Source organism: Cyrtonyx montezumae, unplaced genomic scaffold (genome assembly GCF_038088225.1).
Source record: "Cyrtonyx montezumae isolate F1298 unplaced genomic scaffold, pur_monq_1.0 scaffold_8, whole genome shotgun sequence".
NCBI lineage: Eukaryota > Metazoa > Chordata > Aves > Galliformes > Odontophoridae > Cyrtonyx > Cyrtonyx montezumae.
Genome location: NW_027072089.1, coordinates 20,406,756 through 20,433,121, shown reverse-complemented (window position 1 = coordinate 20,433,121; position 26,366 = coordinate 20,406,756). Strand labels below are relative to the sequence as shown.

Sequence of the window (26,366 nt, the reverse complement as noted above, 5' to 3'; positions counted from 1 at the left end):
TGTATTACATATATCACATCAACACCCTACTTCATTAGTCCCTGTGAACAGAGAAATTTTGTTTGTCTCAAAGAGTAGTTACAGTTTGATATTGCAAAAGCAAGTGACATTTTGTGTCCATGCAGCAGCCCTTGCAGGAAAACAAAGGATGTGGGGAAGAAAGTGAAAGTAAGAAAGATTTTAGTTTATCCAATATTAATAAATACGTGTAATTTTATTTTGAAATATAAATTGTAACTAATTTACATGTCACAAAAGTTCATTTAGCATTTGCTTAACCAGTTAGAGCTGACAATTTTCCAAAAGTCTACAGCAGGATCATACAATTTGTTTCTCATTACATTTCATCACTATATACGCTGAGCTTTTGCAATTTTAGTGTACAGAAAAATGACAAATACCATCTGAACTTAACTGCAGGGAAGGAAAGGTTAACTATTTCATGTTTGGGCAAGTTTATTACTGAAGATAAAATTATGGTGATGAAAAGATCTGTTTTTCACCAGAAAGTTTTCTTGAAACGTGGATGTGGGATTTAAATGTTTTTGGAAATCTTAGCAGGGCATTAACCTGCATGATGCGGACACATGAAGTAATGCAAGCTCTGGAACCAAAGCTGTGCACTTTTCCTTAATAATATTGTAAAAACTGAACAACAAAGACCTAACTCTTCGTTACAATAAAAACTGACGGTAGGTGCTGTAAATGATCTGCAAAACTGAGTCCAGAATTCCAGCAAAGACAAGAATATTCAGGAACTGGAAGCTGTAAGACTGAGCATCTTGCCCTTAACTAACACAATTATTTATATATTAATTTGTTCTCAGGTAAAAATGTGTGCAAATCAGTCAACCATGGTTGTGAGCATGTTTGTGTCAGTACTGACAATTCTTACATCTGCAAGTGCCGTGAAGGATTCATATTGAGACATGATGGAAAAACATGCAGAAGTGAGTAAGCCATAGATAAGAGAACAGTTTTGCATGTGTCAAGGAAAGAAAAGTGTTTATTACTTCACTTCTCACTAGAAAACATCCTTTTGATCTCTACATTTTTGAACACAATATCATTCCAAACTTTATCTAACTAATTCCCAGGACAGGACATCTGCAAATCAATCAGCCATGGCTGTGAGCATATTTGTGTTAACAAAGATGACTCTTATGCTTGCGAGTGTCACGAAGGTTTCCAATTGAGAGATGATGGGAAAACATGCAGAAGTAAGTATTTTATCTATAGTATGTGGATTTGTGGAAATCTTTTAACTAATAACACTTCTGTAACTTACTTATAATGTGGAATTAATATTGTTATACCTGCTAGAAGCTTGTAAGAGACTCAGTGAACAGTAATAGTATACTTTACTAGCCAAACTGATATGACTGGAGACAAAACAAAACAAAACCCTACAATTTTTCAGGTACCAAGAATTAGAAGTGTTTTTTCTGCCTTTTTTTGTCCATTTTTGTCCATTTCTTTGAATGATGTCAGTAAACCTAATAAAAGCTATTACTTCTCCTTGCATAATATATTCACTGAAGATGTGCTTTAACCAAAACCCATCAACTATTCTCAGATAAAGACATTTGTGGTTCAGTTGACCATGGCTGTGAACATGTTTGTGTTAATGCTGATGAGTCATATATCTGCCAGTGTTATGAAGGATTTGCACTAAGAGAAGATAGAAAAACATGTAGAAGTAAGTATTCTTATATTTAATTGAAGATTTCCTTTATAATCTGGGTGTTTGTAAACATGTTTTAAATACTGGCACTCTTATTTTTTTCCAGATAAAGACGTTTGCAATTCTGTTGACCATGGCTGTGAGCATGTTTGTGTGAACACTGTTAATTCATACATCTGCCAGTGTTATGAGGGTTTTGTATTGAGGGAAGATGAGAAAACATGTAAAAGTAAGTTACTGATGGTACTGTCATTTTCTCACTCAGGAGTCACTGAAGAAGCATGTTGTGTTAGAAACAGGTCTTCTTATTTGTGATTTTACCTGACAAAAAGGAGGATAGATTATTTACTCTACCAGGAACTTAGTACTTTTAGTCTTTACATTTTTTGAAATGATTAAACTGTAGTAAATAAAATCTGAATTATTTCTAGGTAAGGATTTCTGCAAATCAGTCAATCATGGCTGTGAACATCTTTGTGTTAATAGTGATGACTCATATACTTGCCAGTGCCATGATGGATTTGTACTGAGGCAAGATGGGAAAACGTGCCGAAGTAAGTTGCCTATGAATAAAATAGGAAAAATAATTTCCCTTCTATTAGGAAATCATTCACTGGTTCACGGTAGTCATAGTGGAATATTGTCCTCTACAGATCACAAGATTTCTATAAGTTATTGTTTGAATTTAAAATGTATTTCAGAAAATCAACCAATTTTAAGGACAGAATGTACATTTTAAAATGTGAACTTCATTTTTAGGCTGTGCCAAGATTTAGTCTTGAGCATAGGATGTTGCCAGATTTTACTGCAATGAGTTGGAGTTCTAACTGCCATTGTGCTGTTCTGTGTATACTCATGTGGACCATAATTTAACTGATTAAATTAGCCTCTTAATGTGGCTTTAGTAAATGATAAGCAGATGAAACTCCTTCAGGCTCTTTGTATGTGAAAACGGTCTTTTTTTTTTTAATACTTTCCAATATTTTATGAAATAAATCTCATCTCACTCTCCTAAAGCCTCTTGTAATGATCACCATTATTGTGGGGATGCCACAGTGTGGGAAGATAGTACAAAGTCTTCTAATACAACATGCAGCAGGGTCCAGCATAGAGGAACTATTACCCACCTAATTCTTATTTAAATCTACCCTTTTTTATGGTCAAAGATTGTGTTAGTTCATGACCAAAAGATTCTCCTAAAGCTCATTTTCAGCTTGTTATATACCACAAACATAAACCTTTTAAAACTCTTGTGAACACAGCCTTTGTTCTTTGTTTCTAATATGTAAGTATTAATATATTAACTTATATAAGTTTAGTTCTATTTTAAAATACTTACAGTTTGTTGTTACTCAGCTTGCAAAAAGATTTGGTTTTCCTTATATTGGCAGGGCTATATTTTTATTTATCATTCTCTCAGCAATAAAATAACCTATAAACTTCATCAGTGATTATTTTATATTTTCTTTAGGATTATTCATTGAAATGTTAAGCAGTAGAGAGCAGGGCAGAGTCTTAGAAAGAAAGCCACTTGATGCTTCCCTATTAACAGTTTATTCTGAAGTCCTCTCTAACCAGTGTTAATCCATTTTTGTTCACTCTGCAGTCTGGTTTCTTAATCAGTATGAATACCCAGACTGATGTCCTACTGAATTCTTTGTTACATTCTCTGGGCACTATGAACCAGCCTCATAATCAATTTTAAAGGTTCTTATTTTCTTATCTGGGACCTATTTTTTCCTAATATCAACTTGAATACTTTTCTTTATTTGATTTTCTCTAAATCCATGTTTATCTACTCTGTTGTTTGAATGTAGATTAATGTCAAGCTGACAGGCTTGCAGTGAATTTGTTATCCTTTTCAAACACTGTATGTGTATGCACTGGGGATGGAAACTCCTTAGTGTTTTGAAGCTTCTGTGGAGTTCCAGGAGGTAATGAAAAATAATACTAAGCATCCAAAGAGTTATTCAGCCAGCTATTTTTACAGCTCTTGGCTGCGAGTGATCTGGAATTGCTGCTGTTTCTTCAGTAGATACTGTGTGACCTACTTCTCATCTGACGAAACTCTTCATTCTAACAGTATCATCTGTAGCCTATTTCAAAAAATTCAGATCTGAGTATACTATTTTTTTCACCTTTTTTTGCGAAAATATTGATGATTCTATTATTTTTACCTACTAATTAGTATTATATTCTTAGAATGGCTTTTGTTTCAAATACCCTCTAAATAACTTACTTATACTGTCATTTATTTTGTTGGTTATGCATTCCCTTGTCCTGTATCTTTTCATTTTGGAGTTTCAAATTTCACATATTTTCATGTTCAGTAAATAATGTGAGTTTTCCTTTCATACATTATTCAAATCCTACAGACATATTCTGTTTCAATTTCTGTTACTTTTTTAATAGTTCTGGTATTCTTTTTACATGATGTCTGTCGTTGTTTTTCTTTGTTTGTTTGTTTGTTTTCTGGAGGAATATAGTAAAACAAGATTTAATCACAATTTTATCACAATAGCTTTCAGCTATAAAAAATATATCCTTTTCAAGTAAAGCTATTGTTGCAAACTAGGTTTGTCTGTTGCTGGTTTCCATTTCATCCTGTATGAAAAGCTATGTCTGTTGCTGGTTTCCATTTCATCCTGTATGAAAATAACAAATGTTGCACACAGCTGTGCGTAAGTTGATGCTTGCTAATGCTAATTTTTACCTCCAAAATAATTTCTTCTTTACCTGCTGGAATGGGATCTAGTTGAGATGGCTATGCCTTGAATGTGATGCTTGTTGAGTTAAAAGATTGTCCACACTGTAGTATTTTTTTAAATTTTTGTATTGGCTGAGCCTGAGCCCTTCAAGTAATGTGCATCAGGATGAAGTTTTTGTGAAAAAATAACCTAACTGGTTATTCTGCTTATTGCTAAGAATCAAGAGAATCCAGTTGATGTGATGTTTCTGGAATTCAGCAAGGCTGAAAGCTTTACCACATTATCCTTCTGGAAAAAATGCCCAGCTATTAAAAAACATAATGCAAAGGGTGAACAATAGACAGACAGGTTGGGCTTAAAAGGTTGTAATAAATGGAGTTACATCAAGCTGGTGGCTAGTCACCAGTGGGGTTCCACAGGGCTCCAATTTAAAGCTTGTTCTTTTCAGTGTTTCCAAAAATTACCTGGATGCAGGACTTGAATTTATGCTAAGTAAGTTTACGTGTGATACTAAATTAGGAAGAACTGTTGACTTCCTTAACGGCGGAGAGACATTGCAGAGAGGTGTTGACCATGTAGAAGGCTGGGCAGTCATCAACCAATCACCAATCTCTCAAACAAGAGAAAGTGCTGAATTCTGCACCTGGGATGGAGCAACCCTACATATATGTATTGAGTGAGGAACAGGAGGCTGGAGAGCAGCAGAAAGGGATCTGGGTGTTCTGGCTGACAGCAAGTTGAACATGAGTCAGCAGTGTGCCCTGGCAGCCACAGGGGCAACCATATCTGGGGTGCACCAGGTTCAGCACTGCCAGCAGATGAGGGAAGGGCTTGACCCACCATGAGGGCCCTGGGTGTGTGCAGCCCAGAGCAGAGGAGCTGAGGGGGGCCCTGATGGCGGCTGCAGCTCCTCACAGTGACAGGGCCCGAGGGAACGGCATGGAGCTGTGTTGGGGAGGGGTGGGTGGGAGTGAGGGACAGGGTCTGCACCAGAGGGCAGTGGGTATGGAACAGGATGCCCAGGGCAGTGGGCATGGCCCCGAGTGCCAAGGTTCAAGGAGCGTTTGGACATTGGGTTTGAATGCTGGGTGGTCCTGTGTGGAGCTGAAAGATGGAGTTGATGTCTGTTGTGGGTCATTTCCAGTCTGGGATATGATTCTGTATTTCTAACAAATCTGAACATTGCTGTCAGAAGCATCCACTGTTTTACTTCCTGCGTAAAGGTAGTTCTTCAGTAGCAATTGAGAATATTTTCTTTTTTGTTGCAGTGAGAAAGGAACAGGGAATGCTGATAGATGGGTTGACTTCCTCTTCTACTTTCTCCTTCTCTATTCTTCTTGAAGAGGTTATGACCAATTGGCTTTAACATTGCACTCACAGAAATCCATCCCCTCATCAGTTCTCAGCAGTACTGGTTGGATTTTCTTTATCCCCTCAAATGAGTAGTCTCTACTGTCCTGAGTTTTGCTTATGTAGATTCTTAGCATTGATGTAAGAATCCTAAGGAAATGCTTTGTTTCATGTCCTGTGGTTTTTTGTTCAGTTTTGTTTTTACTGGCATGATTTTTTCTAAATAACTATACTAAATTATTTCTTCCTTTGCTCTTTCTGCTGTCAATGTAAAGTCCTCTTTCTTAATCTATTCAGATGGATCCTAAAATGATTCAATATCAGTGGGAGACCATCCAAATCATGTAATTCTTTCTGTTTAGACAGTAAAGAACTTATACCTCACGTGAGCTAAGTTGTCAATCTTGTAACTAGCTTTCAATGTGCATGCTTCCATATTTCTTCACTGATTAGATCACCCCTGCAGTCTTTATTAAAAATAAAATAAAGTTTAACTAGCAAATTAAATTAAATTTTATCTAACTATTTCCAGGCAAGGATATTTGCAAATCAGTCAACCATGGCTGTGAACATGCCTGTGTTAATGCTGGTGATAAATTTGTTTGTAAGTGTCGGGAGGGATTTCTGCTAAGAGAAGATGGAAAAACTTGCAGAAGTAAGTATTGATATTTATCAGCATACCTGTAGTCTGCAATTCAAGCTCATGTAGAAATGTATTAACTAGCAAGAGCTGTCATCTGTTCTCAGATAAAGATCCTTGCAAGTCAGTCAGCCATGGCTGTGAACATGTTTGTGTTAATACTGATGATTCATATATTTGCAAATGCCATGATGGATTTCTGCTGAGAGAAGATGGGAAAACCTGCAAATGTATGTAGCATGAGAACTTAATTTGATGAACTTCACACATAGTCAGGGCCTCTGCTGATACATGTTAACTACCAACTCTTTTGATGGCAGACAAGGATGTTTGCAGTTCAGTCAACCATGGCTGTGAACAAGTTTGCGTGAATTCGGAAGAATCCTATGTGTGCAAGTGTCATGAAAATTTCATACTTAAAGAAGATGGAAAGACATGTAAATGTGAGTAGCCTGAGCTGTAAGAATGTTTTTTTGGTTTTAAGTGTTCAGTCTTTTAAGTGTTGTGACTGTGAATGTTTGTGTATGTTTGTTTGATTGTGATTTCTAGCTACTTGAGCTGGTTAATAGAAGATATTCTCTCTCCCTAAAGAGCCTCACCTAGCAAACTCTGTCCACTCTCCTCAGATAAAGATGTCTGCAAATCTATTAACCATGGCTGTGAACATATTTGTGTTAACACTGGTGATTCCTTTATCTGCAAGTGTCATGATGACTTCACACTGAAGGAAGATGGGAAAACTTGTAGAAGTAAGTTGTTTAGTCTTCATTATGGAGTTTCTCTGTTAATGAAACGTATTATTTATATAGTGTATTTTTTGTGTCTTCAACAATCAGCTTCACAGAATAACATGAAGTCTGTTTCTTGAAAATTAGCTCCTTTGTGGAAAATTTTTGTTCTACTTTTCTATATTTTGTGAAAACTATTTACATAGCTAACTGTGTTAATATAATTTTCATTACTCCCAGGTAAAAATATCTGCAAAACAGTCAACCATGGTTGTGAACATGTCTGTGTTCCAGCTGGTGATTCATATACATGTCAGTGCCACAGTGGATTTGTGCTGAGGAGAGATAGGAAAACATGCAGGAGTGAGTACCTAAAACCTTTATGGAGAATGTGTCCTTTCAATCATAAAAGTGATTACACACTTACTTTTTCTCAAAACTGGCTCATGCCAGCTTTGCTCTTATTAGAGTGGATCTAATAAGGAAATTATTTTAATGATTCTCAGATAACGACCTGTGTAAGTCCATTGACCATGGCTGTGAACATGTGTGCATTAATAATAACAATTCATACAGCTGTCAGTGCCATGAGGGATTTGTCCTGCGACAAGATGGAAAAACATGTCGAAGTAAGTAACAACATGTCTATCAGCCATTCTTCAGCACTGCTAAAGGAAAAAAAAGCAAAGGTGTTCTGCTTTGACATGTGTTCTTTAAATGTTGTGTTTGGAGTCTTTGAATTTATAAATATTTTAAATAGAATACATATAAATATTTCAATTTTTCGTAGGCAAAGATGTCTGCAAATCAGTTGCCCATGGTTGTGAACATATTTGTGTCAATAATGATGACTCATACATCTGTAAATGTCAGGAGGGATATGTACTAAAAGAGGATCAGAAAACTTGCAGAAGTAAGTATATTATGTCTGGAAAGAAGTTTATTTGAGTGTTAGAGTTACCTGATCTCACTTCAAAAGCCTCACCTCAAAACTGGTATTTAAAAGCCTGAAGCATATGTGAGTGTGATGTGAGCAATTTATCTTGATGCTCTTGTAAGCAAAAAACTAATGAATTGGAACAGTAGTTTTCATATGGCATCAAGTACAATAATAATCTTTTCCCAAGAGTCAAGAAAAAAATTGAAATATTATTATCAAGAAATGTGTAGTTTATTCTTATCTTTTAATATGACATGCTTAGAATGTTATATGCATTTATTGCATCACACTAATAATTCCTGGAAGAGAAACTCTTCTACTGGTGCTCAGTAAAAATGGTTATTCTGCAAAAATGGTGCCTTACTTGAGGAGCATGTTATTACCAAAACACGTTTGTGACTGAACTCAACTGTAACTAATATAGCTCACCATGAACTGTCGTCCTATTTTGACATATCTAGTGCTATTGAAGAGGTTCAGTTAGTGTGTTACCATTACTTCAGTACATGACACGTTTTTTCAGATGACTCCAGCAAGGAATTATTGGATAGTAGTTCTAAACAGGCTGTTGTCTAAGAGAAGTCCAAATTTTAATGAAGATGCCTTATTTCTACACTGCCTTGGTAACAGGTGTCTTCAGTCAAATCAGGATGCTTACAAACTGCTTTGAATTTTCACAGGATCACAGAATTATAGGGATGGGAAGGGACCTCTTAGAGTTCATAGAGTCCACCTCCCCTGCCAGAGCAGCTCCCTAGCCCAGGTTGCACCGGTAGTCATCCAGGTGGGTCTGGAACGTCTCCAGAGAAGGAGACTCCACCACCTCTCTGTGCAGCTGTGCCACTGCTCCGTCACTGCACTGGGAAGAAGTTCCCACACACATTTGTGCAGAACTTCTTATGCATCAGTTTGTGGCCATTTCCCCTTGTCCTATTGCCACACACAGCTGAGAAGAGTCCAGCCTCATCCTTTTGCCTGCCGCTCCTTAGATATTTATAGACATGGATCAGATCTCCTCTGAGTCTTCTTTTTTCAAGGCTGAACAGACTCGAATCTCTCAGCCTTTCCTCCTAAGAGCGGTGTTCCACACCCTGTATCATCTTTGTAACACATTTTACATGTGCACTTACCAAGTACAAGAACTGCAAACTTGTCAGTCTCTCCTGGATTGTCTTCCTCCTTCAGCAGGTAAAACATAAGTTAATTTTAGCAATGAATAGTTACAAGCAAAGTATATAAACCATTTTGATTCAACATTAGCAGCTGGAAACCTGTCTAGCACTTACTTGCCTCATTCTTTGCTGCAGTTCTACATGACTTCTAGATTTTCACCTTTTACATATGTGTGATTTCAGCAACTCTTTTTTTTTTTGTACCATGTTTACATTTTTGCTACTTCTGCAATACAAATGTAGCTTGAGCAATTCTCTTTATTTCAGATCATCTGCATGAAGGTAAAGTTAACATACTGGCCTATCCCAGGAAGAAAATGAAGGAAACTCTGTTTCTATATCCTAACGATGTTCTTCAGTTAACACAGTTTTCTCCACTAGACAGTCATTCTTAAGATTTGCTTAAAAATGCAATTTACTGCAAACTCTTTAAAAAAGTGCAGCATTTTTAGGAGTTGTAGTATTCTACAAAGTGACACGTTGATAGTCACTGTGATTAGATTATTGTTAAAAGTTCTTGGCCATTGGCACGCTCTTAGCTTTTGATATAGACTGTACATAAACAGCAGCAGACATGCTGGCAAGGTTGGCTGAGCCATCAACAAGGTACTCTAGGTACATCTGTGTTCATGCAGTCCTAGTTTCAGCTTTGTGCAATTTTTTCATTATCTGAACACTTCTGCTTATTTCATAGGATGCACTGAAGGCCCAGTTGATCTGGTGTTTGTGATTGATGGATCAAAAAGTCTCGGAGAGGATAATTTTGAAATTGTAAAACAGTTTGTCTCAGGAATATTGGATACACTTGAGATTTCACCCAAGGCTGCTCGAGTTGGTTTGCTTCAGTACTCCTCTGAAGTCCGCACGGAGTTTACATTAAGACAGTTTAGCTCAGCCAAAGATATGAAGAAAGCTGTGTCACAAATGAAATATATGGGGCGAGGTTCCATGACTGGACTGGCTCTGAAGCGAATGTTTGAGAGAAGCTTCACAGAAACAGAAGGAGCCAGACCAATTTCAGCAAACATCCCTCGAATCTCCATTGTATTTACGGATGGACGTGCCCAAGATGAAGTCTCTGAGTGGGCTGCCAGAGCAAAGCGAAGCGGTGAGTAGAGATGTCTTTGGTTCTTTCAAAAGGCTAAATATTGTGCTAAATAAGATGTGGTGATAGTATAGATATGTTGCACTATCTTCTAATCAAGCTAGAGTTTGCCCCAGCAATCTGGCTACTTGAGTGACCACTATAGCAGAACACCAGATCTTTGGAGTTCACGAGAGCCTTTTCTACAGAGCTGTCATTCCTACTGTGGGACTAATGCCGAGTGCCTCACTATTGGGGTTCTGTGCCATCCACAGGTAGTGCATTGACTCGCATGGAATGCCATGCTCTTCCCTTAGGGTAGGTACTTGATACAGAGAGCAGTGGGAAATTCAGCAAAAATTTTAACAGTGAGGAGACACTAATTAAGAAAAAAAAACAACCCTGTCTCTTCAAAATACAGAAATCTACCCTTCTCCTGAGAAGTTTGTATTGTCTAATAATCTAATAATTGATTAATTATTAATAATTGACCTGTGCAGGCTGGAGAGTTGATCTGGACAGGCTGGAGAGTTGAGCAGAAAGGAACCAGATGAGGTTTAACAGGAGCAAGTGTAGAGCCTTGCACCTAGGGAGGAATAACCACATACACTGGTATAGCATGGGGGATGAGCTGCTGGAGAGGAGCTCTGAGGAGAGGAACCTCAGTGTCCTGGTGGATGACAGGTTGTCTATGAGCCAACAGTGTGCCCTGGTAGCCAAGTAGGCCAACGGGATCCTGGGGTGCATTAAAAAGAGCGTGGCCAGCAGGTCAAGGGAGGTCATCCTCTACCTCTACTCAGCTCTGGTGAGGCCTTACCTGGAGTACTGTGTCCAGTTCTGGGCTCCCCAGTATAAAAAAGACAGGGATCTCCTGGAAGGAATCCAGTAGAGGGCTACAAAGATGATAAAGGGCCTGGAGCAACTCCCCTATGAGGAAAGGTTGAGTAACCTGGGTCTGTTCAGCCTTGAAAAGAGGACCCAGAGGGGATCTTGATCCACATCTATAAATATCTAAGGAGCAGGAGGAAAAGGGACGAGGCTGAACTCTTCTCAGAAGTGTGCGGTGATAGGACAAGGGGAAATGGCCACAAACTGAAGCATAGGAAGTTCCACGCAGATGTGCATAGGAACTTCTTCCCAGTGCAGTGACAGAGCAGTGGCACAGCTGCACAGAGAGGTGGTGGAGTCTCCTTCTCTGGAGACGTTCCAGACCCGCCTGGACGCCTACCTGTGCAACCTGGGCTAGGGAGCTGCTTTGGCAGGGGGCTGGACTCCATGATCTCTGGAGGTCCCTTCCAACCCTACAGTTCTGTGATTCTGTCTCCTCGTCAAGTCAGTAAGTAGCTTTATCACACACACACTACATAAAGACACAAACTGGGAACCATCAGAACAACTGGTAGGCTGATTTGTATGACTCTCAGAATCACAGAAAGTTTGAAGTTGGAAAGGACCTCTGGAGCTGTCTGGCCCAGCCCTAGGGCAGGCTGCCCAGGCTCAGGTGGCTTTTGAAAATCTCCAAGGAGGGAGACTCTGCAGTCTGTGGATAAGCTGTGCCAGTGCTCAGTCATCTGCAGAGTAGAAAAGGCGTTCCTGATTTTCAGAGGGGTACTCCTGTGTTGTATTCATATGCTCATGTCTTGCCACTGGGCATCACCAAAGAGAGCCTGGCTCCATCTTTGCATCCTCCCTTCAGGTATTTGCAGACATGGACAAGATGTTCCTTGACTCTTCTCCAGGCTGAAGAGTCCCAGCTTTCTCAATGTTTTCTTGTGAGAGAAGTGCTCCTGTCCCTTAATTATGTTCCTGGCTCTTTGTTGAACTCTCTCCAGTATGTACACGTCTCTCTTGTACTGGGGGCCTCACAACTGGACCCAGCACTTCAGGTGTGGGTTCACCAGAGCTGAGCAGAGGTTCACCTCCTTCAACCTAATGGCAACACTTCACTTAATGCACTGCTCACATTCTTAGCAGTGGGGACACATTGCTGGCTCATGTTTAAGGGCCCGGGGGTCCTCCTGAACACCCAAGTTTTCTGCAGAGCTGCTCCCAGCTGGGTGCTCCCAGCATATGCTGGTGCCTTCCCAGGTGCAGGATTGTACTTGTTAACTTCATGAGGTTCCTGCCAGTCCACCCCCTCAGCCTGTTGAGATGTCTATGGATGGCAGCATGACCCTCTGGCTTATCAGCCACTGCTGACAGTGTTGTGGTGTTTGCAAACTTGCTAAGCCTCATTAAATAGATCTGTAATGGAAATGTTAAACTGGGCTGGACCCAGTATTGGCTCCTGGGATACGTGGGTAGTTCTTGACCTCCAGCTAGACTCTGTGCAGCTGATTTACTTGTCTGTTTTGCAGTATTCTTTCTGGGTTCATTTACTACTCATAGTGGCCTAGCAATTCTCATCTCTCTAAATTAAAAACTATCTATCTATTAAGTAAGTTACAGTAAAGCAGTGTTTCTAAACATCTTCTAAATAACAGAAGCACGTTAAGCCTCTTCAACACAGTTTTGAAGATAATATGGCACATACACATTTCTCATGCTCTCCCATTCTTCTGAAATGACTAATAGTCATATTTTCCTTTCATGGAGGAACAAGAGTTTCAAACTGCTGATGTAATAATTACACGCAATTTATTTCGAATCTAGGTATAATTATCTATGCCATTGGAATAGGAAAAGCAATTGAAGAAGAACTGCTGGAAATTGCTTCTGAGCCATCATATAAACATCTCTTTTATGCTGAGGATTTCACAGCAATGGAGGACATAAGTGAAGAGCTGAAAGTTCAAATCTGTGAAGGTAGCAGTATTCCCCTTTAAAGGAGATAGAAGAAGAGTGCATGCTTTTAGATTTCTTTTGCAGGCTGAAGGAGGAGGAACTTTATTCACAGCAACCTCTATCATAGCAGAGATCACTGGTATGAGACTTCACAAGGCGTGAGTCACTCGTGGTGGTTTTTCTGCCTTTTAATAAGTAAGGAATATATATGCCTGATCTATCACTAGGTAAAGGTACAGAACTTCTTTTCCTTCATTTTCTTAATGCTTAATTCCTGTGCTCAGAAGAATTAATTGCTTCTTCCCCTTTCTTTTTGCTACACTTAATGCAGCAGCGTGCTGAACCCCACCCTGCCAAAGCAGTGTGATCTAGTTCATTAGGAATGTGGGAAAATAATAATGGATTTATAAAGTTTTAATGAGAACAAAGAATTGCTCTTAAGTTCAATAGCAAAAAAAAAAAAAAAAAACATAGAACAAATTATCAAGGTATGTGGTGCCTATTTATAGAACATTAAAAGTACTTCATTGAATATGCACTCAGAGCTACAAAGAGTGGATCATAGTTGTACATAAGCTCCAAGTTTTGCTCCACAACTATAAGTCTGTTACAGAAAGCACCCTTCCTCATTTTGGCACAACCAGCCTCTCTCTAAACATTCCCGGCTGATGTTTTGCATAGGAAAGGGAGAATGTGAGCTAGGATTAAGGCTGTACAGCTGGAGAGAGTGTATCTCTTCTACTCATATGCTCTCATTACTGAGTACTATAAGAACATTCAAATTTATACTCGAAGCAAAACACAGAAACGTCACAGTAAATAATACTGAGCACAGCACTAGTACAGGATGGTTTAATTTTCTCTACGTTTATTTGGTTGTTTTTTCTTGGAATTAAATGCAAAGATGTTTTACTTTACTCCTCAGCGTTGCTATAAACAATTGGCTGGCTAGCAACAGTGCATTTCTTCCTCATTCAGATACCAAGAATCTGAAAAAAAAAGGATGTGAGAATACTTCTTGGTTTGTGTAGTCTTTGGGCTTCTCTCAATCACAAGAATCTTCTAGCTCAGTCTTTCTGAAATTCAAAATACTACGGTAACAAAACCAAATCTGTTCATTAACTTTCTTATTAGGCAGATAATATACTGATGACAGCATGTCATCTTAAAAACCTGGTGAGATGACAAAGACAAAATTATCTGGCAGCTGGTATAATTCTCACTCATTAGCAAACTCCAGAGCTCAGTGACATAAATGCATCCTTCAAGTACCCTACATTTAGCAGCTGTAATGTTTTCTTTTTTTTTTTTAATACAGTACTTGCAATATGAAAAATAAGTAAATCCTGCCCCTTTGTGGCAGTTTTTAAACTGCACCTCTAAGAGCAGAGCAGAGGTGGTGCCTCAGAACTTCTGCCTGCCTCCCCCTGGCTCTGCTCGAAGCAATGCCTCACGTGTGTGGATTCTTCTGGACACTCCAGAACTCATTACTCATCTGCCGACTCCACCAGAAAGCCTGCCTCCAGACCTGATAACACAAGCTGGAAGTTGATTTTCTCCTTTCAGTTTTTCCTCTAGGCCTACTTTTTTCCTCTCCTTTTCAAGAGCAGTAATCTAAGGCACCAGCATGTGAGGGCAGTGAGGGGCCCTCTGAACTTGTCCACAGCCCAGACATGGGCTCTGCTGACAAAGCCTCTCATCCCCAGGCCCTGCCTGTTTCTATGCAAAGTAGAAGCCCTCCAAATATGTTTTGGGGTAAGGCTTTCTCCTTTTACTCTGCAAGAAAGAGTCACAGAATTGTAGGGGCTGGAAGGGACCTCCAGAGATCATGGAGTCCAGCCCCCTGCCAAAGCACTCCCTAGCCCAGGTTGCACAGGTAGGCGTCCAGGCGGGTCTGGAACGTCTCCAGAGAAGGAGACTCCACCACCTCTCTGTGCAGCTGTGCCACTGCTCCGTCATTGCACTGCGAAGAAGTTCCTATGCCTCAGTCTGTGCCCATGTCCCCTCATCTTGTTGCCACACACTGCAGAGTCCAGCCTCGCTCCTTAGATATCTATAGACAAGGATTAGATCCCCTCTGAGTCTTCTTTTTTCAAGGCTGAACAGAGCCAGGCATCAGCTCTGTAGAATAGCTGCTGATTACTTTTAATTATTCTTGGTGGCTAGTTGTGAAAATGTGTTTTTCTCTTATTCTTTTAATAATAGGCAGAATTAATAAGAGCAGTTCAGTTGGAAGGGTCCCATTCATTACCTCAGTTAGCATTCAGTTCCCTTATGACTGGAAGCACTGATGGGGCTACAGCAATGTCATATACAATAGGCACTCTTTGTGGTTGCCTTTTTACCCCTGATCCAAGTATGCCTTATGGGAACCTTTAATTTCAAGGTCAGATGTATGTTTGTCACAAGACCCCAGCCCCGATCAGATGAGAGCACTCAACAGCCTGCTGGTTAACTTCCTGTTCTTTCAAACTGCAGTCGTTAGGACTGCTGCAAATAGTCAGCCACTGCTTGGGAGAACACTTTCTCACAGGGTTTTCTTTCCCCAACCTATTATTTAGGTTTTGTTCCAAAAGAGAACACCAGAAACGAGCACCTAAGTTTAGCATGAGTTCCCCCCGAAACTAAATATTAATGTTCACTGCACTGACTTCACCAAAAGACTCAATGACTGTTAGCAGCCTGTCTGTACTCGTGTGATGATTTACAGCTTCCACAGAATTGATGAGAACAGAATTCTTCAGGTCCACACTAGTTTGTGTCTGAAGCCTGAAGAGGAGTTTCTGAAATACCCAATCGATCCCAAACTAGAAACATTTATCCCCCACCTCTGCCATCCTATCTATCTCAGTCTTGTTTCTTCCCTGTCTCACATCCAAATCCTGAGTGCCCAAAGCTCAGACTTTCCACATCAGTCCATCTAACCTAGACACTCATTAACCTACTGCTCTTCAGCAACTTTGGGGGCCACCCATTACCTGGTGTCAAATATTCCAGGTTCACCTTACCTGTTCCTTCCCTCGTGCATGTGGAATTTCACCATCCTTGCTCCTAGTTGCTCGACTCCTCACCTAGTTTGCTCCTTCCTTGCTTCATGGTCTCATCCCACATGTGTCTATCCTGGACTGTTTTCTCTGAGCTCTCAGTGTTCCATAAGCAAGCTCCCAGTCAGGCTTTGTAAAGTATATACACGCTGTAGTTCTGCCCAATGAACTCTGGTCATCTTATTCAGTCTCTTTTCATTCCCCATCTCCATTTGTTCGCCATTCATTGTGTTCATCCATTCCAGCTTTCACCCCGAGTACATCATCTGCTTCCCAGTGCAACATAATACATCTGCATGTTATTGTGAATTTGTCAAAACGAACTGGACCAACAGTAACAGAGCTCCCAACAGCTATAACAAACAGGTCAGGTCCCGAACAATCTTCCATCTGCCTGCTGCATCTTGGTGACAATCATCAGCAAACTGTATGATCACCTTGTCCCCTCACACATCCACTTTCAGTGAAGGAACTTTGGGTACACACTGCAATGTCAGAAGGAAGGGAGCCCCAGACTCTCATATCCACTCCCCCTCATCATAGTTGATCAAGGTGTGCAGGTGTTCAAGGTGCACTTTCTAGCTGAAAGTTCAAACTGAAAGTTGAAAGGTGAGTCCTGGTACATAGCCAAGGGCTGTCTGTCAACACTGGACCCCTGGAAGCCTGCAGAGGTACGAGGTAATCTCCATGTATGGAGGAAAACCGAGTAAGAAGCATCTCAGTTTCTAGGGAATTACATTTTTATTGCCCCTTCTGTGATCTCATTTAATTAAATGACCATTTCTTTCTACCAGCCTTGAGAGATTCAGCTCACCAACAAAATCTATCATCCGGAAGGCTCCATAGGACTAATCCACAGTCATCAGGTTGGCAGCTTTGCAGCTTTAACTCAGTGTCCTGCTGTGTCCCCAGTCAGCCCCGATCTTTGCTAAGCTGCCTCACCACAGCTTCTTCTGCAGAGAGCCCTAACAATTCCCTTAGGGGAAAACTGCTTCCCACACCCAGCTCCCCTGAAAGCCACGCATTCTCTTCTGCGATTCAAATCCGCTTCTGGTACAGAAAGTTTTAGACCCACTGTAACAAATGCATGGCTGCATGCTCCCTTTTACACCATGCAGATGATTACTTCAAGGAGAAACCTGTTTCAGCACCGTGCTTGGTTTCTGTGAAGCATGCCCAGCTTTCAACTACTTCTGTTTCTCACAGGAACCTTCACAACTCTCTTTTCATTCTGCAACCCGCAGCTTAAATCACATATACAGTAAATGCAGCCGACCTGCTCAGCTCCTTTGCATCTTTGTATTGCTAGTCCTCTCCCATGAATGATCCTCACTGCAATAAGTGAGATTGCTCACTAATTAAGGAGAACTCTGTGCATGTGAGTAGCAAAAAAACTGTACCACTATGTGGGTATGATTTTTAGACTTTTGGGGGGGGGGTTTCCTGCAGGACCTGAACCAACCACAGTAGAAATAACAGATGTCCTTGCCTGTCCCAGTCTTGCAGTACAGCATAAGTATCTTTTTGAAGACAGTCACACTCACTCAACAAGAACAACAGGTAATTAGGTTCTTTATTTAGGCAGTTCTGACTGGTCTGTTAAGGAGTGCTCTGTACTATTTTCTGGTATTTACAACATCTACCCCTGGCATTCCTGTGGATGTTCACTTGTTTCGGGAACAGGAAGCTGTACTAAACTTGCTCTGCATTTAGAGATCTTTGTCTTTCCCTCTCACAGTCCACTGGATTTATTTAGCATTTTGTCTATGCCTGACTTTTTCAGCAAAAACTTCGAAGGAACAATGCAAGTGTGAAAACCTTGTGACGTTCCAGAACTACGCAACCAACGAAGTAAGAAAACTCACGCAGCGATATATCCTTTCAGAACGTTCCTTAGGTGTAAGACAAGGGGAACGGGTTAAAAGAAATTGTAACCCAACAAGTGTAAGCTGCCTCCATGGCTCCCATCAATCCACCGTAATGGAAAGCTGAACTACTTAAGAGATTGTTAATCTCCAAGGAGCGAGGCTCTTAAGACTTGAAATCTCCTCCTTCATCACAGAAGGGACCAACTTATTAATAAGGATTTTAACTTCTAATAATTTCTAACAGTGAGTATCTTCAGGATCAGCAAAGGAACAACTGGTCAAAATCAGGCCTAACACTCTTTGCTTTGTTTACTTCAGATAACAACAAGAGAGCATTTAGTAGCTACAGGGTGTCATGGTTTTATCAGGAGATATTTCTCTTCTGGACTGCTAGGGGAAGCACCAGCCATAGTAAGGCATTTAAAATAAGATTCACAATGAAGAGGAATCAAAGGACATGCAATCTGATTAATTTTGCATGGAAGGAGTTAAGTGCAGGCAGATGCCCTCCCTCCACAAGCTAGCCTGTCTTTGCAAGGGAGCTGTTAGTACAGTAGCCTTTATGACATCAGCATCCAGCAGGTCTCAGCAGAATAGCAACTAGCAATGAGCTCTCCAGTATTTTACACCGTACAGTACTTACACAGTAAACTCGGCTGTTTCCTTCATAAAGCCTGCTTCTGCATAATCAAATTAAGTAGTAAGGATACATCACAGCTCTAAGCACTTTCTGCAAAAAGCACAGTGATGTACGAGCACTTATTTGTGCTTCCTAGACAACAGCTCCAGACTGAGGTACTGCAGAGTTAAACAGTATGCAGTCATGCTAACAGAGCCCCCCAGGGTCTTCCCTGCAGTGTGACCTTTACCAGTACCTTAAGACCTCCACATAGATGTTTTTTCTTGGAGATGCCTCCAAATGATGCTATAAGCACCAGTCATAGAATCACCAAGGTTGGAAAAGAGCTCCAAGATCATCCAGTCCAACCATCACCTATCACCAGTATTTCCACTCCCTCCATACATCTCAGTGCTCCTTGAACACCTCCAGGAACAGTGACTCCACCAAGCTCCCTGGCAGCCTGTGCCAACGCCTGACCACACTTTCAGACGTTTTCCTAGTGTCCAACCTGAATCTCCCCTGGTACAACTTGAGGCCATTCCTTCTATTCCTATTGCTAGTTAGGCAGAAGAGGCTGACCCCCACCTTGCCACAGCCTCCCTCAGGCAGTTGTAGAGAGTAAGGTCTCCCCTGACCCTCCTGAGCAACCCAAGTTCCCTCAGCTGATCCTATAAAACTTGTGCTCCAGACCCAACACTGTCCAAGTGTTCATTCACCTGTTCACAAACTGGGAATACACTGATGTACACTCATAGTAAAGCTCAGGCTCAGCGTAACGTTTCACATCCCAACTCAGTGCACATCACGTGGGCTCTGGCAGAAATGTCTCAGCAATATCTGACTCAAGCACCTGACATTTTTTAATATTACTGCATATCATCATTAGCTTTTCCTTAACTTCTATCTACTGGAAGAGATGACGAAGAGAATGGAAGACTTGGAAAACAGACTAAAATACTGATAAAGATTTAAAGCGTATTCTACGCTGTGTATTTATACATACAATGTTGTGAGAGCTATTTTGTTACATCAGTTCAAAGTGAAATAACAAATCCTCGTCTAAAGTTAAGAACAAAAGAAGTATTTTGGAGCCCTGCATCTATGCATGTGTTGTGTCTTGCATTGACTGCAGATAAGTTTTGGAAGTTTATATATGGAAAACAATTTAGCAACTAGCAGAAATCTTCATTAAGTAGAACTTAACCAAAAGAAGCTATGCAAAACATTAAAATGCTGTTATTTTTTCATGTGACAAGTCCACGTTTTGAAATGTTTTTAAGCTGTGAATTTACTTGGCTTGCTCTTCTCTGCTTCCTTCCTTCACTCATTCTGTTGCTATTTCAAGCATCCTATCTGTGCGACTGCGTGTATGTATGTAGATATACACACATTTAAAAACAGAATGGTGCTCTCACAGCAGTGAGGTTTCATACATTCTTCCCAACACGTGCAGCCCACAGAAAGCAGCTGGAGGTAAAAAGATTTATACACCTGTGTTGAAATTGTGATAATATAAATGAAGTGAGAAATATGTTATCACAGCATCACAGTCTGAAGTTCACGTACCATTTCTCTTGCCAGATCCAGACTAGATGATGCCTTCCCTTACAGGCCTTGCTCAGCACTCAGCCATTCTTGAACTTTCCTATTACAACTATTATTTTCATTATGAAGACATCCTTTGGGCAGTAAAACCAGCTGCACATTTGTTTGTTAAACACATGAAAATGAAACAGCAAATTGCTTCCAGACGTTCTGGAAGTGTCTTAATGCCAACTGAAGTGTTATTTCTACTCCCTTAGCAGCCCTCTTCTGCTAGCTTTATTTTCACACTGACAATAGTACCCAAACCATTTACTGAACCGATACAGATCTGCAGTTTAATAGAAGCAGAGTCCAGCTATTCCTTCTTTGCTTCACATGTTGGTTTGCCTCTTTACCATCTCCAACTTGAAATACACAACCTCATCTATTCCACATCAGAAACAGATAAAGGTGCAAAATTAAGTGATCATGGATCACCGTGCATTTTTAAGAGGCACTGACTTCAGGCCAGTCTGGAGATGTTCATTTGGTGTCTGACTGAAAGCATCATATACTTCATATCTAGCAGCTTTCCTATTTGTATCTGACATGCATATTCTCTTGGAAAGAAGACAAAAATAAGAGTAATTTGCATCAGTAGTCTGTGACTGATAAGCTTTAAAAAAAAAGTGTTAAAAAAATTAAGTGTAAATAAATCCTCTGGGTCTCCCATCAACATCCCAGATTTGCCACTGCCTCATAACAACTTGCTTTCCCTTTAGCACTCCAAAAAAAACAAGACTTAAGCAAGCCATAGCCTGATGGGATTTGACACCATACTTACCATGGTCAGGTCTCACTACTGAAGTTCAGCTACAGTAAGCACCAGGCCAGTTTTGTTCTGGGAAGGTTACTTCTAACACAACATGACAGACAGCAGTAATAATGAATCTTCATTTATATAGTCTGTTTTCTAAAACCAGCAGAAGTATAACGCAATACAAGTTTTCTTAAAATGGATCTGAAACCAGTTTTATTGTAGAAAGACCACCTTTACAGCATTTACTTCTCACTGGTTTGCTCCGGCATGCTTCTAATGATGTCAGAGTCACCTGTAAAGCAAAGATACATTGTCACAGCAACACCTACACAGAGACCCATTCCCAGAAATAAGCAAATATATATATATCTGTCACTAGCATTTACAAAGCCAGTACTAGAGCAGCAGTCCAGTCCTGGAGGACACAATGCATAGTTTTAATATAGCGAATGTCTAGCCTCCCCTGATCACGAGAATATCAGGACAGCGAGAATATTCGCATTGTACTACACAGCACAAAGGCTTAGTGCCAGTTCTTCAGCTCACAGCTGCCACCAGAATTCCCACAAACTAAAGGTTTCTAAAGAAACAGGGAATTTAAACTGATGTTAACTGGGCAGGATTTGGGAATGGCTCAAACAGAAATCCGTGTGTGCATTTCATTAGGATGTTTCTGGTCAAACCAAACAACAGAAGATAAAATTTGATTCTCTGGTAAGATTTTGGAAGGAAGACAGGAAGTCACCAAGTCAGTAGACTCTAGAAGGAAGTTGAACAATTCTCTGGAGCAAAGTATGCTACCAAGCCACAGCAATTATGCACAGATTTAAAATTTTAACGTTTAACATGATTTTCATTTCCACTACTGGATTAGTATCCATCTGTATACAGCTTATTCCTGTGTTATGTAGAAGGTAACTCACAATCCAGCTGTTTATTTTACCAAGTCCAACAGTAAAAGGAGCTGTGTGCAAATGTAAGAAACTAATTCCTGGACTAACAAAATGAGAATAGATCCTGGTCACAGTTAAACCCAGAGCTACGACAAAGTATGACTTTACCTCTGCACTTTGCTTGCTAAGCACTGCTTCTCACAGGTGAACATGGGAACCACAGATACACACTCAATTTGTTTATTACATGGCAGGAGACACGTACCTGGGTCAATAATAGCCAGCGTGCACACTCTGTAGTATTTTCCACATGCTGTGCCCAATTCAATGTTGTTGCCACTGTAATGATGGACGCCAGTCTTTGCAAGCATAGCGTAGTATTCAATCTCTGATTTTCTAAGGTTCAAAAACAGGGTATTAAAATCCTGACAAACAATCTGACTGACTGTGCAACAAGAGCAGCTTAAACTCCAGTTATACTTGAATCCTACAGATTCTTTCCACCTATCTAGAAAAACACATTTCTTCCCTGCCACAAAATAAAACAATGCTCCCATTTCTCAAACATCTACGTTGCTGTTTATTTTCTGCATCTGCAGTTTCTTTAATCTCTCCCATACTTAGCTCCAACCCCCTGTCACATGCAGGGACAGTTCCCACCAGATCCTACCTACGTTGTCAGTGTGAAAAAGCTTACAGAAGCTTCTGCAAGGCAAACTCTTTGTACCAGAAAGCTAAAATACAGCTGGAAAGCACTGTAACACATCCAGGCCTAAAATCTGTACACATCAAACAACTCACCACGTTTATCTCACAGTACTATGGGGCATGCCTACAAGCTGCTCCATGTTACCGCCCTGCGTGAGTCACATGCTGCAGAGCACCTGCCTTGGTTTTTAAGAAGCATTTTTTTGTGTGCATCTGCTTACCTCAAAGCAGGACAGTTGTTGGCTAGGATGACCAACTTGGCTTTGCCTTGCCGAATCATTTTCAGAGTCTGTTTGTATCCCAGCACATATTTACCGCTTTTCATAACCAGCTGAAGCCTGGAGTTTATGGACTCCAGGGACTTTTTCTGGAAAAATAAATAAGAAGTTTCATCAAATGTTCAAAATGGCACAGAATGTCAGATGAAGAAATTCCAACCACATGCAATCTTGTCACAGCTATTTGTAGTGCATAAAAAAAGAGCTGGCAGAGCACATAATTACGAGAAAGCCTGCGGATAAGCAGGATGCTGATACCGTGTTTGCCAACTTCACACAATACCTCTTACCCATAACTTGGTAACGAAAAGCGCTGTCTCTGCCGCCTACATTACCCACTGGTGTATTTGTCGTGCCTTAGCAAAGCTCAGCTAGCCACGTCTAAGTGCAAACTACCTCTGCCTCGCAAACCTGAGCCACAGGAGGGGATGGAGCACAGAGAAGCCGGCAACGAGCAGCTGCGCCCTGCTGCCCCCGCCTCAGCCCCGGCCCCACCGCCGCCTCGTGAGGCCACACGCGGCCCGCTTCCGCTCACCGTCTTCTTTGCGGCCACCATCGTCGCTGCCTGGCGTCGAGACGGGCGCTACCTGGAAGATAGGAGGCGCGAGGGTCGGCTTAGAGTTGCACAGCGGCTCCCAGGGCCCGCCCGGCCGAGCCCCACTCACCGCACACGCGCCGCCAAGATGGCCGGGCCGCCAGAAAGGAGCGAGCGCCCACAGGGCGCCGCCTATCCCCGCGCCACCTCTCGCGAGAACATCCCCACGCCACCTCTCGCGAGAACATCCCCACGCCACCTCTCGCGAGAACGTGATCTCCGCACTTTCCTGCTACTGCTGCAAAGGCGCCTGCGCACTACAGCCAGCGGTGGGGTGGTGTGGGGGTGGTGATGGTGGGCTGTGTGTCGTGTGTCGTGGCTGTCGCGATTTTGTCTCTTCGGAGTCTCACAGGAGACTTAAGCACTGATCCAGGCAGCTCTTTTCTGTGTGAGGCTGACGCTTTGTGAAATACAGCCCCTGGCTGAGCGCTGTGTCCGGCCCCAGACGGGTGGATGGCAGGCTGGACATGAGCCGGCTGTGTGTCCTCTCAGCCCAGAAGGCCAGCTGCATCCGGGGCTGCGACAAAAGGTGTGTGGCCAGCAGGGCGAGGGATGTGATCCTGCCCCTCTGCTCTGGTGAGGCACTGTGTCCAGTTCTGAGCTCCTCGGTACAAAAAGGACAGGGATCTCCTCAAAAGAGTGCAGCATAGAGCTACAAAGATGAAGGGCCTGGAGCAGCTCCCCTATGAGGAAAGGTTGAGTAACCTGGGTCTGTTCAGCCTTGAAAAGAGGACCCAGAGGGGATCTGATCCACATCTATAAATATCTTAAGGAGTAGGAGGCAAAGGGACAAGGCTGAACTCTTCTCAGAAGTGTGTGGTGATAGGATGAGGGGAAATGGCCACAAACTGAAGCATAGGAAGTTCCACACAGATGTGCATGGGAACTTCTTCCCAGTGCAGTGACGGAGCAGTGGCACAGCTGCACAGAGAGGTGGTGGAGTCTCCTTCTCTGGAGACGTTCCAGACCCGCCTGGATGCCTACCTGTGCAACCTGGGCTAGGGAGCTGCTTTGGCAGGGGGTTGGACTCCATGATCTCTGGAGGTCCCTTCCAACCCCTATGATTCTGTGATTCTGTGAAGCTTTCCTACATTTGCCTAAGTTTGCATAAGCATGGGAGAACATTATTTGCCGAGTTTAGGAAGTTTGATGCTTTTGCCAATATGCATTATGTAGGAACTAACTAAAAAGCAAACTGAAAACATACTGCAATGAGTTACTGTTAATGTAACTTATTTTGATTAACAAATTGAAATCATTCACAGTAATACATTGCTACACCTTTCTACTGGCATAGCTACCTCTGCACTGATTTTTTTTCTGGTGTACTCTCACGCACCTCCCCACATATTTATAGGAACAGCCTTCTCGGTGACGCACATGCACAGCTGAACCACGTGGGGGCAATATACAAGTAATAATCACCCAAACAAACAGGCTTCAGTGTGCTAATCCAAGCACAAGCTAAAGGCAGGTTTCCAGAGGACACACACTATAACCTACGTTCATTTGCTTTCTTTCAAAATTTGTATATTCACTGAATTGTGTCTCTGGCAGCCACGTTTTCTTTTCATGCGAAAATAATAAGTCAAATGTTTTATCTTCTTTAATCTGAAACACATGCATGTTTCATACTTCAATATAATTTCAAAACGTTCTCATCTAAGCCTGTCTAAATTTGGAAGCCCCACAGCTCCTGCAGAGGGAGTTGTCTGCGAAGGTTCCCTTCACACCCTCAGATCAAATTAGGTGAGAATGTAATACTTAAGAACTTGTAAAACTAGTTCTTTCCAGTGTTGTACTTCCACTTGTCCCTCACACCCCACATCTCCTTTGTGTGGTTGCAAAGCCGCCTCCTGAGATTCTGTGGTCCACAGAATGTCCTTTATAAGTCCTAAGGGCTGTTTCACGTCAGATGAAGGCAACTTGAAAAGCAGGGAAAGGCTTTGGTGTCTTGAAAGTTCTTTATCATATGGTTGCTCTTTTGCTAAATGTCAGCAGCTCGAGTGGATGGGCATTTACAGTACTCCCCCCATAGGGAGGAGGAGGCAAAAAGGCAAGGCAGGGACCTACTGATGTCACGTGCCCCTTGCACATGCAGATCAGAAAACTGCAGTGCAAGCAATGGTAGCAGTGTACATCCTTGAGAAAGCACAGGCAAATGAACAGGTTTTCCTTCACAGATGGAGCTGCCTAAGGTTATGGATGTGGTCTCCTGCAACAGTTGAGCTGCAAGCAGTAAGTACTGGATGCACTGAGCAAAGGTAGACCTGTCTGTGCAGCACAGGCACATGCATTTGTGCAGAGAAATCCCAAAGCAACTCATTTTGTAGAACATGAGGCATTGCCCCCTCAAATGCAATGATAATCATACCACCAACTTTCTAGTCGAGTCCTCTCCCTGCTTTTCTAAAAATTACATGTAATCCTATGACAGTAAAGTCAGGCACTAAGAATAAAGGTCAGAGCACTAATTATGTGTGCTCCTGTAAACAGTGTGTCATCAACTGGATAATAATGCATAATATGCAAAGATAGAATTCTGTTCTCTCCTACATTGTTAGCCCTATCAAAATCTCTGCACAGTTCTATAACAACTTTGTGTGAGCACCTGCACTCCTTTGCACTTGTCAGGGCTATTAAAAGTGACAGACTACGTTGTCTGATCATAATCATATATTATAGCAAATTCAAACACGTTCATCCAATTTGCACAGGGCCATGCACTCAACTATCCCCTTCATTGTCAGGCAAAGAAATACACATCTTTGTTCCAGACCACTGGGAATTTGGAATCCAAGTAATGTACAGGTCTAAGAATCAGTATTCATATCACAGCCATTGCTCCAATGACTTCACTGTGAGGTGGGAAGGAAGGAAGGAAAAGGAAGGAAGGAAGGAAGGAAGGAAGGGAGGAAGGGAGG

The 26,366-nt window shown here is 41.5% G+C and overlaps 2 protein-coding genes and 1 non-coding gene across 6 annotated transcripts in view; 1 reads left to right on the top strand and 2 right to left on the bottom strand.

The window, feature by feature from the left end:
- MATN2 (matrilin 2) overlaps positions 1-19,951 on the top strand; it is a 61,813-nt gene extending 41,862 nt beyond the window's left edge. Inside the window, exons 9-26 of one of the 4 annotated variants that reach the window (XM_065751683.1) lie at positions 828-950; positions 1,098-1,220; positions 1,577-1,699; positions 1,791-1,913; positions 2,116-2,238; positions 6,275-6,397; positions 6,490-6,612; positions 6,703-6,825; positions 7,009-7,131; positions 7,351-7,473; positions 7,617-7,739; positions 7,901-8,023; positions 9,917-10,330; positions 12,959-13,111; positions 16,929-17,000; positions 17,584-17,694; positions 17,918-18,007; positions 19,533-19,951. In XM_065751683.1, the coding sequence (XP_065607755.1) occupies positions 828-950; positions 1,098-1,220; positions 1,577-1,699; positions 1,791-1,913; positions 2,116-2,238; positions 6,275-6,397; positions 6,490-6,612; positions 6,703-6,825; positions 7,009-7,131; positions 7,351-7,473; positions 7,617-7,739; positions 7,901-8,023; positions 9,917-10,330; positions 12,959-13,111; positions 16,929-17,000; positions 17,584-17,694; positions 17,918-18,007; positions 19,533-19,585 (2,369 nt within the window). In that variant the 3' untranslated portion in view covers positions 19,586-19,951. The remainder of the gene's footprint in view (positions 1-827; positions 951-1,097; positions 1,221-1,576; positions 1,700-1,790; positions 1,914-2,115; positions 2,239-6,274; positions 6,398-6,489; positions 6,613-6,702; positions 6,826-7,008; positions 7,132-7,350; positions 7,474-7,616; positions 7,740-7,900; positions 8,024-9,916; positions 10,331-12,958; positions 13,112-16,928; positions 17,001-17,583; positions 17,695-17,917; positions 18,008-19,532) is intronic. The other 3 variants (XM_065751685.1, XM_065751684.1, XM_065751686.1) reach the window with 3 other exon arrangements.
- A 1,202-nt stretch (positions 19,952-21,153) lies between these two features.
- RPL30 (ribosomal protein L30) lies at positions 21,154-23,594 on the bottom strand. Its single transcript, XM_065751695.1, has 5 exons — positions 23,513-23,594; positions 23,383-23,434; positions 22,791-22,936; positions 22,127-22,257; positions 21,154-21,260 (listed from the first exon to the last, which is right to left on the bottom strand). The coding sequence occupies exons 2-5, from the start codon at positions 23,401-23,403 to the stop codon at positions 21,211-21,213; spliced, it is 348 nt and encodes a 115-aa protein (XP_065607767.1). The 5' UTR covers positions 23,404-23,434; positions 23,513-23,594; the 3' UTR covers positions 21,154-21,210.
- Positions 21,336-21,470, bottom strand: LOC136059543 (small nucleolar RNA SNORA72). Its single transcript, XR_010623240.1, has one exon. It is a non-coding gene; the product is annotated as a small nucleolar RNA SNORA72 (small nucleolar RNA).
- Positions 23,595-26,366: the final 2,772 nt, after the last annotated feature.